The 13,297-nt window shown below is 40.3% G+C and overlaps 1 protein-coding gene across 2 annotated transcripts; it reads right to left on the bottom strand.

Moving 5' to 3' along the window:
• LOC116323009 (cytochrome P450 1A1) lies at positions 1–8,157 on the bottom strand. 2 transcript variants are annotated; one of them, XM_039620762.1, is made up of 9 exons: positions 8,030–8,136; positions 5,066–5,084; positions 4,562–4,868; positions 3,865–4,470; positions 3,078–3,201; positions 2,888–2,977; positions 1,672–1,795; positions 1,492–1,578; positions 1–1,379 (listed from the first exon to the last, which is right to left on the bottom strand). In XM_039620762.1, the coding sequence occupies exons 3-9, from the start codon at positions 4,850–4,852 to the stop codon at positions 1,097–1,099; spliced, it is 1,605 nt and encodes a 534-aa protein (XP_039476696.1). In that variant the 5' UTR covers positions 4,853–4,868; positions 5,066–5,084; positions 8,030–8,136; the 3' UTR covers positions 1–1,096. The 2 variants fall into 2 exon arrangements, with proteins under 2 accessions (XP_039476696.1, XP_031599132.1); XM_031743272.2 differs by lacking the exon at positions 5,066–5,084 and having other exon boundaries at positions 8,030–8,157.
• Between the last annotated feature and the right edge of the window lie 5,140 nt (positions 8,158–13,297).

Genomic DNA, 13,297 nt, shown 5'->3' with positions numbered 1-13,297 from the left:
ATTGAGCATTTATTTATTTTCAAATTGCATGTTTTATACAAAGCCACTGTCTGCAGCTGTTTTATGTGACTCAGTTTTACTCTTTTTATAATTATCAGCTTTAATCACCACAAACTCTAGGCTGTATATGCTTTTTTTAAAAAACAAAAAACAATTCCCAACATCAGCTCTACTTTTTCTTTCAAAAATAGTACGAAAGTTAACATTTTATGCATACATTATAAACAATAATGGCATTAAACTCAGTGGTATTAGTGCTTTGAGATAATGTCAATATTTGTTAATATGTTTGGAGTTTTTATAGCACACATTTTTTATGTAATATTAATTTACCTCAACATTGCGTATATAGGTCGGATATTTAGCGTAAGATTAAGTGATTCATCTTGTAATATTCAGGTGAAACAGTTCAGTAAGAGCTAACAGCTGAAGTCTGTATTTCATAGTTTCCAAAGGAAGGCACTCATCAAATGTTCACAAACAAAAGTTTACCAACAGCTAAAAGTTGTGACTTACCCTGCTGCCATGCTACATCACATTTAGCTCATGAAATTAGCACTGCTCAATTTCATACTCTTTGCTTCTCATATATTTGGGGTACTGTTTCTAATCTGGCTGTGTGGCAGGTTGCAGTGATGGTAAAGAGAAGGACGTGTAGTTAATTTGTGAATCAGTACTGGAGGAGTACTGAGAGTAGATGAGTTAGCTTAACAGGGTGTGAGCTAAAGCTATATTAAGAGGAGGAAGAAGAGGAAAGGAATGGAGGACAAAGAACAGACAAGGACATGACAGAGGTGTGAAGAAGAAGAGGGATAAAAGGCTGATTCAAATGGGGATGAACCCTGCATGAATGTAGTTTGAGGCCTGAAAGACTGATCAGTGACACATCTGTGACCAGTAAATTAAGATCTGAATGTAGCAGGCAGATGGACTGAATGCTGTAAAATGACCTTATGTTCACTGTGTATATTTATCTTTGTGTCTGTGCTTTGACCACATTTGCCAAACTGAGCACAAAATAGTAATAACTACAATTAATTTCCGCTGTGACATTTTCAAAACTTCCGCAAGATCATCATTTGCGTTTTCAGAGGGTCTAAAATCTCTGGGAAATTGTAATCCTGTATGGACGTGGTTTCATAGTTAGACCAAAATCAGTGCTGAGATCCAGCTCCTGCCCTGGAACATTTTCAATACGCAGCCCATGAAGAAGCGTGGTGAGAAACACAAACATCTCCAAACGTGCAAATTCATCGCCAAGACAGCGCCTTTTTCCCATGCCGAAGATCTGGACCTTCTCTGTCAGCTCTTTGTTCAGGAGTCCACATGGATTCAAGAAACGCTGGGGACGAAATTTCTCAGGATCGCCCCAAAGATCACTGGGAAAGAATGAAAATGTTAACAAATAAATAATTGTTTTTTAAATCCAAACAGTCTTATAAGACAAAAAGAAAGAGACAACGTTGATTTCAACTGCTTTCAGCTACTCACATGTCATGGTTGACTTGATACTGATTAATGAAGACACACGTGTCTTTGGGAATGAAATACCCATTAAATGTGATGTCTCTCGTGGTACTGGAGAGGAAAACAAAATCAGAGGAAAGTGTTAAAAAACAATCTACATGCTGAAAAAAACTAATTTTCTGCTATCAAAACTTTAGGTCTTACCAGTGTGGTATGGTAAAAGGGACATATGAAGCATGACGAAACACTTCATATATGAACGCCTCTGTGAAAGGCATCTTGGCCTTGTTGGAAAACCTGGGCAGCTGGGGTTTGCCGATATGCTCATCTTAAAAAAATAATGATAAATAATAAAACATAATCTGTATCTCAACTTTTGGGTCTAAAAAAATGTGACATAAGTGGTGATAAACTTGTAATTGTTTTAACATTATTTACATTTTTTATTTTCATTTTTATTCTCTTATTCTAATATGTCATATTATTAATTTTTTAATTAAAACTTAACATAAACTTATTTCCAGGCTGTGGTTTGCTTTCTTTCAGTTTGTAAAAACTTTATGCACATGTGCATCATAAAAAAATTACAATTTAAAATATGCTGATCCTTTAGATTACTTTACAAATATTGCTCCACTAATAAGGCTTCCGGTACTGTAAACAACAGAATAAAAGTCTCTTAATTAAATGAAATTTAAGAGATGAAAAGGGGAATAATGTCAGACTATGTCTGTTCACTGCCTTGCGTGTCAGCGCCTTTGTGTCTCCCGGGAACTCTAACCCCTCTCCTGTTCTGATTCATCCTGCCTCCTCTTAATTCTCTCTGTCTCTCTCTCGCTTCATCTCGCCCTCTGTGAAAATACAACGTGCCTCAGAACAGACAGCACCAGTTCTCTGAGCCCACTTTAAAAAGCGTCAGCAAATTGGACTGATCTTTTGTGAGTTTCTCTGGTCCGATTCTGTCTCTCCAGAAAGCGTGCTCCGGTTGGCTGTTGTTCAGTCTTTTCAATAAGGATTCTCCCTGATACTGTAGACATCACAGACGGCTGCACGCTCCTGTATGGCCTGTGCATAGCTGCTAATGAGAGGTGCATTTCCACACGTTTCTTGTAAACTGTGTGAATCCCATTTGTGGTGAATATTTTAATAGATAAGAACTACATTTACTACTAACTTATGCTCATCAGTGATGTGGAACTCAAAACGATTAAGGAGCAGCCTCCTATTTTTGGTCTGTGAGCAACAGAATGATTATGAGTCAGTCATCAGAGCAGGAACAAGAGAGGACTTTCCTATTTAGCATACCCTGAATTCTCTGTAAGCAGTGTATTTGCCAGTTTCTAACAGTGGGTGACTTTGGTGAAGAACCGAGCACACTGTACAGCATATGAGTTTGTTTTATTGGAGCATAAGGCATCACCTATTTCCTGCTGTATTTTATCCTGGATGTCAGGAAACTTGATGAGGTACAACAGGCTCCACTGCAAACCAGCGATGATGGTGTCGAATCCTTTGGAAAACCACAAAAAAGGGGGAAAATTCATTATCACCATTATGATGCGATTACTGGCGTAATCGCATCATAATGTGAAATTTGTAGTTTCCCTAACCTGCTCCAAAGATGTCTATGACAGTGTGAATGATCTGGTCGTTAGAGAGCATCGAAGTATCCTTGCTTTCTTCTCTTTCTTCACAAAGAGCAATTAGAGCATCTGTAATGTCCCGGATACGGTTCTGCAAACACAGACAACTTTACTCCTTCCAACTTCAATGCAGCTGTCACTGCTCAAATATAAAGTTATCTACTTTAACTACTAGCTTGCTTTAAACCTTAAAGTAATTGGGGAAGGGACAGTAATCAATTGCGGTAAGACGCGTGTCTTCCAGTAGAGTTGCTAATTCCTAATTAGAGTTCGTGCGAACATTTTAGCCATCTCTGCACAAAAAAGGTCCATCCCATGGAACTTGTTATTTTTTTGGCTACAGTTACGCTCATAGCTACCAATGTATGAGTTCAATGTCAGATTAAAGAGCCGGGATACAAATTAGTGGCACAGATCTAAAGAAAACAACGCCAACAGACACATTATTTACAACATAAGGCTGTGGTGACATCTTTTTTAAGGTCACTGTGCAAAAGATCAGCTAAAGTTAAGATGTTATTTTTTAAAAATTTATTTGATATTAATAAATTGCAATATTCACGAATCATTAAGAAGCCTAGTTGCTGATTATTATGAAACTGAAGTTTATGTCAGTAAGTCCTTAAGTGTTCATGTGTAAAAATGAAATAAATCGAACTTAAGCAAACAGTGATTATATGGCACAGACTGTACTGTCATTTTTCCCCATTCAAACTAAATTCTTGCCTACAAGTGAGTCTGCATACTTAATTACCTTATCAAAGGTGTCAATGTGTTCCTCGATGTTCCGCTCCATGAACCTGTTCATCCTGCGAACGTACTGGACTATCTTTCTCAGAGATGGACTCGGAAAGTAGCGAAACACGGGGAAGAAATCAGCCAGGTTCCCCGCTGCAAAGAGCTTCAGGACCTCGTTGTTGACATCAACAATAGTGAGAAACTCCTTATCACTGTAGTCATACCGTTTCCCAAAACAGAGCGCACAGACGACATTTGCCACTGAGGTTACCAAGGTCGTTGCTGGGTCTATACCCTCCATGTCCTCTTTAGCAGCTTTTTCTCGAATCACCTGCACCATCCCTGCAGCCTCTGCACATATGTGCTCCTCTAAGAGGCAGGTGGCACCAAAACCCCTTGGCTCAGCCTGGGAGAAAGACCTGAGGGCATTCTTACACAGCTTCTTATGGAGCAGCCACACAGGCCCGTAGTTCTCATTGAAAGTCATGCTGGTCCCATTGGCTATAGCAGAGAAGATGAAAAGGTTAGGTCGCCCCGCAAAAGCTTCCCCGTGTCGAACCAGAGCCTGCCTGATGGTGTTGTACCCACTCAGAACGACAACAGTCAAAGAGCCAAGGCGGAGCTGGATTCATGACACAAACAAATAAATTAACTCATGCTCACTCTGTTCATCTGAAATTAATCATACAATAACTATATGTAACTATATGTACCTTGAAGATGTCTCCATACTGAAGCCTCAACCCAGTTAAAGAGAGATGAATCTGCTCCCCAACCTGGAGCAGATTCCCGACAAGGGGCCAGGGTTTAGGGCCAGGAGGTGGGGGGTATTTTGTGTGGTCCAGCTGGGAGTCATGATGGAAGTGGAAGAAGGATCTCTTACTCTTTCGACCCCAGATAACCATCAGGAGGAGGGTTAAAAGACAGAGTGCAACAGTTACACTAGATAGAGAGCCACAAGAGTTCTCCTTGATTGGCAGAATCCCAAACAGCAGCGGCCTCATGTTGCAAGTAGAAATACTGAGAGATAAGAGAGAGAAAGGTGAAAGTGAAGAAACAAAACAAAAAAACCCATTTTTATCCTTGAAAGGGGGGAAACAGATCCCATTAAAATAAAAGAAAATGTGTCTCATACTGTGTCCTGTAAAAATCAAACAAGGAAAGAATATTAAAAAACAAAGAAATGATAAGAAAGGCATACAGTAAGATAAACTCACCATACAGTGCCCTCGGTAACTGGCGGAGAAAAAAAATAGCAGCTCAATTTAGACAGCAGAGAGCAGACACCAAAATATTAGGCAGTCAGAGGTTTGAGGTCTGACCCTTGGGAACTTGTGATGAGAGTGGCTTGCATTATGGGATGTCCCATGCAGCAACAGCAGCCAGGCCCCCTGCAGAGGGAGCTGCTGCCCATTCACAAAAGAGAGGCACACATAGTGAGAAACTTGGCTCAGGGTTTTGGATGAGTCCGACTGAGCCAGCCGAAGGACTGCATCAGCCCATTTAACCACAGACTGGAACCTTACACAGCATGGGCTCCTCCTCGCCAGTTCTTACCTTGACTACCAAAGGTAAATTGTAAATGGGTTTATATAGCACATTTCCTACTCCACTGGAGCAGCCAAAGCACTTCATACATGGAGGCTGTTTGATGCAGTGCATAGGCTAAAAATGTTTTTCAAACTCATTATGTGGTATTATTACCAGCTTCCTGGCCCTGACCACCAGAGATGTTTTTAAATAAAAACTTTACACTTATAGAAACAATGTTAGTTGTTAGTTGGATGATTTGTTTATAATTTAATACTGCACTGCCTCTTCAGCTAAAATCTGACTACTTATGTCTACCAATTACAAATTATTGTATGCTAAGCCATTCTTCGCTGTGCATGATTCAGTTCTCTCTTGATGTTTCAGGCTGTAGACTGGAAAATAAACTGCCAGACTAAGAGAGAAAAGCTTCCACTGTTAATTTTGAACCTCCCCACACTCTATAGAGGACAAATTAGGGCCCCACTGCCTGTGGTCCGATTATTTAGACATAACAGGATTTCATCATCACCAAGGAGCCACCAGGTTGAGGATCACTGCTCTCCAGAACCAGTAGTATCAGAGTGAAGTGAAATGTATGGAGTGTATTAGGAAATGGATGTGCAACTGCATGTATTCCAAACCTCTGTCGAAGAAAAGAGAAGTGGTGTAATGGGTGAATGCCCTGAAAGCAAAGAGATGGATTTCAACCCTGCCAAAAGGATCCCATACCTGACCCACACCAACAGATCTTCATTCACTTATAAGTGGAGAAAATGTGAGATTTAGGCTGCCCTGCCTGTTCCTGTCTGATAGGCAGGAAATGAAGACTGCAACACAGCAGCATTGAGCGAAACAGCTTAACAATGGGAAATGACTGTGTCCCACCCTGCCTGTTTATGTGTTGCCTGGTCAGAACATGCTGGACCACCCCAAAAAACTCTTTTGAGCTAGGAAAGTATTTAGCAACTCCAAATGGCTTCCAGAAGTCTAGCCCTCCCCACTCACTGCCACACCATCACACAGGCGCTTCAGCCTTCAATCCAGTCAGTCCCCATACAGTCCAGTGTAAAATGTTAACTTTATATCATTAAAGAGCTTTTTTACAGACTAGTACAAAAAAATGGTTTGGGCTTCTATGGATAGTTTCTCCCTTCATAATAACTATCCACTGTGTACTTTAAGCCATAGTGGATACACTATGATTTCCCAACACAGGAAGCTGCAGCTAGTCGCCAGGGCTCATCTCTACTAATTTGAATCACTGAAATGGTTTCTTTCCACCTATTTAGATTTAAAGTAGTTGACAACTAATATGCTGTGTTGTGTGCTATGGACAGTCCAAGAGGCTTGTTGCCTTACAATATTACTTATTATAATATGTGGGTCTCTGTATTTTATCCAGCCCGCTAAGTTTGCTGAGAACACCAATTCTTGGTTAAATTCCCTAAATGTTGAGGAAAGCCACTTCAGTGTTCCCTTTATTACTTTCTCTCATAGGATCCACTGGACCATCATTTCTTGTCTCACGATATAAAGAAAAAAAGCAACCGACCATTAACAAAAACAAATGATCAACATAACTGACGACAAGTGACGTCAGTCATCAGAAATTACTGCTTTTCCATCTTTGCCATAACTTTGTATGTTTTAACCTTTTAAAAATGTGTTAAACTAATGGCTGATGCCTAAACACAACACGACTTTATTCAAATCTCATTTTTATGAAGCTGTACAACAATTTGCAATTTTGGGAAAGTGCTTTAGAAAAGGGTGTTCATATTTAAGTAGATTTCATAATTCAGTTTAAATCAATTTCATTTTATTTACATAGCATCAAAATCACAAAATCTCAAAGCACTTAATAATTTAAAGCTAAAGACCCTACAATAATGGAGAGAAAACCCGAACCTGAACATAAAACAACACAGTGACAAAGAATCTAAAACAAGCTTCTTTTTTTTTTACTGCATTTTAATTTTTTTTTAATTACCACTGTTTCCATAATGAATTTGTGACGGCACAGTGGCTACGTCCATGTTTTATATAGAGTCAGTGGAACCACTAATAATTGCCATCCACTTCTTGAAGGGACAAGAAGCACAGAGTCGGTGAGAGCAGACTGCTGGAGGCCACTGCGGGGATAGTTAGGCTCTCATTGTGTGTAAATTAGCTCCTCGGTGAATTTGAGAAACTCAGCGGTGAACAGCGACCAACCTCTGCTGGGAGTTATTCATTTATTTATTTACTTATTCCTGAAAATTCACTCAGAAGCCCACTGCTTGATTATGTGACATCGGCACTTCTATCAAAGCTCGAGCGCCCTGATAGGCTACGGAGTGGACGCCCCTCTCTGGGAGGGGAGCTTTGAAGCACTAGGTGAAGGTGCTGGTTGGCGGTCACAGGGCGGAAAGTGTGTGGGTTTCCTCAAATGTAAGCCTGACTGTGGTGCGCATATATCGCTAACGACCTTACGCATCTTTGAGAGCGGTTGCTATTAACCGGTCTCTGCGTTCAGAAGCTGCAAGAGTGTTTGAGCATTTTGAATCTATACGTTCACATTTCTTTAATACCCTCAGGTCCAAAATTGGACCAAGCCCACCCCTCTTCCCCTGCACTTCTTGGAAGCAATCAATAACGGCTGTACCAACCTTTATTTGTCTCCGATGCACGGGCCACCGGCACTGCTCTCGCTCTGCAGTTTATTTACAGTGTTTCCTCAAGCAGCTGCTGCAGATTTACTCAGAGACGCGTTCCCCTCCTCATCTCTCAGTTTGTACATCCTACTTTCCTTTGCGTTTTAATCCCTCCCATGCAAGCCGAGGAGCTGAGGAAGAGGCATCCAGAGAAAGGAGTGGGTGGTAACAGATATTTTGCTTAAAGTATATAGAATTATGGTTTGCTATAACCGCCTGCTACTGAATTTGGTGACCTCAGATGTCAGATAAATATAACAGTTTGATGAAATACAAAACTGATATGATCAGACAGCTGAACGTTTCAATGAACTAAGATAATCTACAAACATAAAGGATCTCAAGATTTGTTGATCCTGTTAATCTTTTCTGCAAAGTATGCATTACAGCTCCCCTCACCTCCACTCTGCCCCTCCACTGGCCTCCAGATACATTTTAGTAACTGGCCTGTTCCAAGATGGTGCACTTAGATTGATTTCCAGGTTACAGGCAGGAGGAGGGATGGCACAAAATTGTAAAATTACACTAATAAGATGGATAAGCTGCATCACTCATCAGTTATACTCATTTATTTTTCTCCTTCCCTTTCACAAAGGATAGTCCAGTTCTGTTGCTGAAGGAAGTAATAAAGGAGGTGCTGAAGCAGCTTTTTGAGAATTTGAAAAGCTGCAGAAGCTTCCAGGTCACTAAGCAAAGGTGACTGAACACAAGCAAGAGAAGTGATTCTGAAGTTGTGCTGAGTTAAAAACTGCATGCATAGAATCAGATAGAAAATAAAAATAAAGTTTTGTTAACTTTGCAGAAAATAGCAAACTGAGAAAGCACCCCCAGGTTAATCTTCTGCTGTCGCCTTCTGGCGTCCCTGATGGGAATGTCCCGTGTCTTTCCTGGTCTCTTTGATTTTATTATATACCATTTCTTAATGCAGCACTCCCAGGAATGCGTGTCTCTACCTGAGGTCTCAGATCTTTTTTGAGTTAGGCAAATGCAGGATGCTTTCTTTAAAGTATGTAACATTAACATTTACCCAGTGACCTTGAACCATATTTAATACACATTCTCTCCAGAGGCCTGGAGGTGAGTGAGCCAACTAGTTTCTCTGACTGAGAGAGTGGTTCCTGTCTCACAAGAGAGCAGTGTCATCTCCCCAGTGGCAGATGACACTGCCCTCTTGAGGGAAGATGATGTTACTCCACGCCAACAAAAAGTTTTTTCAGTGGCAGAAACAAGCTTCAATAAAACATACAGTGCTGTGCACATCTTGTGCTAGATAAGCTGCCATGGATGGCTCCAGAGTCAGTAAATTAATCAAGCCAGACTTTTCAGTGGTGTCAGGTCTAAATACTATCCACCATCCATCTCAGGTTAGTGCTCATAAAAAAGCAGAAAGATTATAAACTGTAAAAACAAAACAAAACAAAAAAACCCTCAAAATTTGGGTGTCACAGACAGCATATTCATCACCTACAGTCTTATAACCAACAGGGTCATATAAGCTAACTTTAAGCTGGAAGACAACAAAGCTAACTAGCAACAGCTCACAAGCCCGACTTAGCTGAGGTGTTCTTGATGAGGGGAAGACCTTAAACATGGGGACAGATTGTGAAGGTCATGTGCCGGCGTGGACTCACGTGTAAGAACGTATTTGCATAGCACATTTTTACATAAAAATGACAGAATTCTTTATAACAAAATACCAGAGAATAAAAACAAAGGTTAACCAAATGCAAGTGTAAAAAGATGAGGTTTAAGCTGTTTTATGAAGGAGATCCACAGATCTCCAGTTCAGTAATTCATTGTTTACTTGCTCTGACAAGCAAACAATGAATTACAATATTTTATACATGATGAAATAAATGCATGCATAACAGTTTCCAGTTCAGAGTGTGACACAATGAGACTTCACTTGGAAATATTTCCTAAGTAATACAAGCAAGCAATTTGACATGAATGTCCAACATGCAAAAGTTAAACCAAGGTTGTCATGGTCCTGAGTCTGTGGACTCAGTGGTTTTGATTATTATCTTATGTTTCAGGTTAATTCTTGTTAAGATTTTCTTGTTCTTATGGTTTGGTTTCTGTTTTGTATTTTGAGCTCCTTCTGTTCTGTGTCTCTGTGCCTGCCCTGGTCCTACGTCTCTGTGTTCCCTCCCTGTTGCCATGTCTGATGTCTTAGTGTTAAGCTCGTGTCTGTGCGTGCCTTTTCTATTTCCTGTTTTACTTTGATAGTCCCCATCCTGTGTGTAGTGTGTCTGGTTTTGCTTCCCCTTGTCTCATCAGCTGTGTTTCCCTCCTGTCTCCCATTCCCTGATTGCTCCACCGTGTGTTTAAGCCCTGTGTTGTCTTCTGCTTGTTATTGGTCTGTCTGTGTTACCGCCGCGTGTCATCCCATGTTTCGCACTGGGTGTTATCCTGCATATCATTCTGCGTGACTTTCTGATCTTCTTCTGCGAGTCATGGTTTCAGGTTTGTTTAGTAAGTTTTTCCCAGTTTAGGTTTATCTTAGTTTCTGTCATTCCCATCTCAGCTCAGTCTGTATTCTCACCATTTTGAAAATAAAGCTCACTCTCATCAAAGCCAGTGCCTGCTTTTGGGTCCTTCGTTCACCACTCCACATGTCTGCCACTGCAGCCGTGACAAAAGTTCCAGAGAGAAGATTTAGCAAATGTGGCACAAGACCGAGTTTCCATTATCTTAGACTTAAATCTGTCAGGGGACAAATAAGGACTTCTGGTTTTCCTTCATTAAGTCGGAGCACCTATGTAGGATCTGTAGCTTAGAAACATCTTGGGACCTAAAAGGGATATATAACTGAATGTCATCTGAATGTAGCAGTGATTAAAAAAATGTCCTTAAAGATGCTCAAAATGTGCTGAAGAGCCATCAGATATAACAGAAAGGGCCTAAAACAGAACCTTGTGGCACGCCATAGGTAATAGAAATAGAAGAGGACATGTACTTCACTGTGTTTATGTCATCACTGGTCATCTGCATTATTAAAAGAGTGAGAAGTGTCTATACCTAGGCCATGTGGGGGTTGCAGTATCCCATACTACATGTGTTGTTTTTACACACTGAAGTGAGCAGTACAACCGTTTAAATGCAAATTCTAGACTTTTACTGAGAATGAATTATGACACTATGTGTTCTGCCTGCACTGGACCCCTGGTATGAACAATGTAATTTCTGTAATGTGTCACAAGGGAGCGCTCTCCATCTGATTGTCCAGTGACATGCATTCCCAAATCATTGCTGCTTACTACATGTAGCTGCATATATTTAGGCTACTGTGAAAGTCAGTGTTCATACACCTGTGAATTAAATCATTAGTGCTTCATGTTGGGAATATTTACTAATCCTAAGATAATGACATATACACCTGATTTCAGAACAATGTAGTAAATTACAAACACAAGTCTTTGCATTCCTCTACCTCTCATTTTTCCATTTTTACTCCTCTTTCTAATATATTTGACTAATAAATAGCCCTAACTCCTTCCAGTGTCTGCTCACTCACCTTTTCTCTCATTCTTCCATTCCTTGTTTTCCCTTTTTATGCATGACTGCACTGTCTCCAGTTCTCTCACCATCTCCTACTTTCCATTTTTTATTCCCTTTCTTTTTTCTTGCCCTCTATCAAACTGTCAATTTAGGTCAAGTTCAGCTGTGGGACACACGGTGCTCTCAGGCCGACCGACAGTTCCTTTGACCTGGTGATCCACATCCTGTGTAGACAGAGGCAGTCCAGTTTTGTCCTTAACTCTGGCAGACACATACTGACTCTCTGGATGGTGGAATTTCTCTGAAGCAATTGTGCTGCATTTGTCCTAACATTAAAACAAGACCCGAATTACAGATCTAATACTCCATTCAAAACATCCGAATGAGTTTGTGTACGTGCTCAATGTATAGCTAACCTACGCAGACCCCACCTGACACTAGGATCAAGTATGTGTTGATCAAGATTTACTATGTGCTTCCCTAATGAGGAACAAAACCTTTGGAGATAAATGGACCAACAGAATCTGGGTTACTTATTTACAGTGTGCTGTATTTTCAATCCAAACGCTTTCATAGAAAAAGGCTTCAAGTCAAGTGTGTGACAAATAAGAGGTGAACGCATTAGTATGGGAGGATGGTTTTCACTATGTTTTCAACACTCCCTAGATGCAGCTCTACAAATCTTTTCTTTGTTTAATGAGGGTTAAATCAGGTTGTGTTGTCACAGGGGATAATTCTCAAAAGGATGTGTGTACATCGAGACAGAAAATGGGCACACCAGACAAAATTATGTGATCACATTGTTCCTGGGAGACAGTGAAGCAGCAGGAGGCCCCTTATCAAAGCAAACATCTTCCCAATTATGCTTGTTGACTTGGAGGTGGGTCTAACCAGGCAACTGGGCTGAACTGATTCATAGAAGACAGAAGTAATACAGATGCCAAATTCAAGATTTTCAAGATTTTAGGGCTTGGTTCTTCCTCTTTAACATCTAAAGAGTTTATTGTATGGTCAAATTATCTTGGTAAATGTTTAGAAGTGTGCTTAAATTAAGGAGATTTTGAAATGGAAGATTTATGCACAGAAAGATTTAACAAAGATTTAACAAGGTAAGATAACATCTAATTATCTTAGCTTGGCAGAAATGTAATACCAGAAAAATGTAACTCAGGGGTGTTAAAATTATCCACAAAGTCCCTTTATATTACCACCAATCAGTATTCTGATATAGATGGTGCTAATTATTTATTTATTATTTATAGCCAGTGTACTAGAAGCTTTCTGAGTAAAATATTAATAAGCAATAATGGTAAATCTGCCGGATTCAAATTGTAGTGAAGGAATAAAAATAGTGAAGTAGAAAATTTAATTAAAACACTGTCAAGTCGATAAATTCCCGCTTATAACAAAAATGGCTAATAATTAAAAATGTGTCTAACCATACTGTACTTCCATTGTCACATCAGATGATTAGTGCGCTTGCCGCCTCCCGGGACACATGAGGTGAACTGGGATTGGGTCCATCTTAATGGTTTTTTGCACGTGCAGGCAGACCCTCAAATGACCCAGGAGAAATCCTTCTGTGACAGCGCGCAATCCTGCACATTTCTGCTTTCTGACGCTGAGAGCTGAAAGTATATAAAGAAGCTCGGACACTCTCCAGTCAGCTGACGCCGAGAGGAAGGAGAGAGCAGCTGCAACATGCCTGTGATCGGAGTGGGA

This window comes from Oreochromis aureus, linkage group 12 (assembly GCF_013358895.1).
Source record: "Oreochromis aureus strain Israel breed Guangdong linkage group 12, ZZ_aureus, whole genome shotgun sequence".
NCBI classification, from domain to species: domain Eukaryota; kingdom Metazoa; phylum Chordata; class Actinopteri; order Cichliformes; family Cichlidae; genus Oreochromis; species Oreochromis aureus.
The sequence above is the reverse complement of the archived record's forward strand: the minus strand, read 5'-3'. Positions and strand labels throughout refer to the sequence as shown.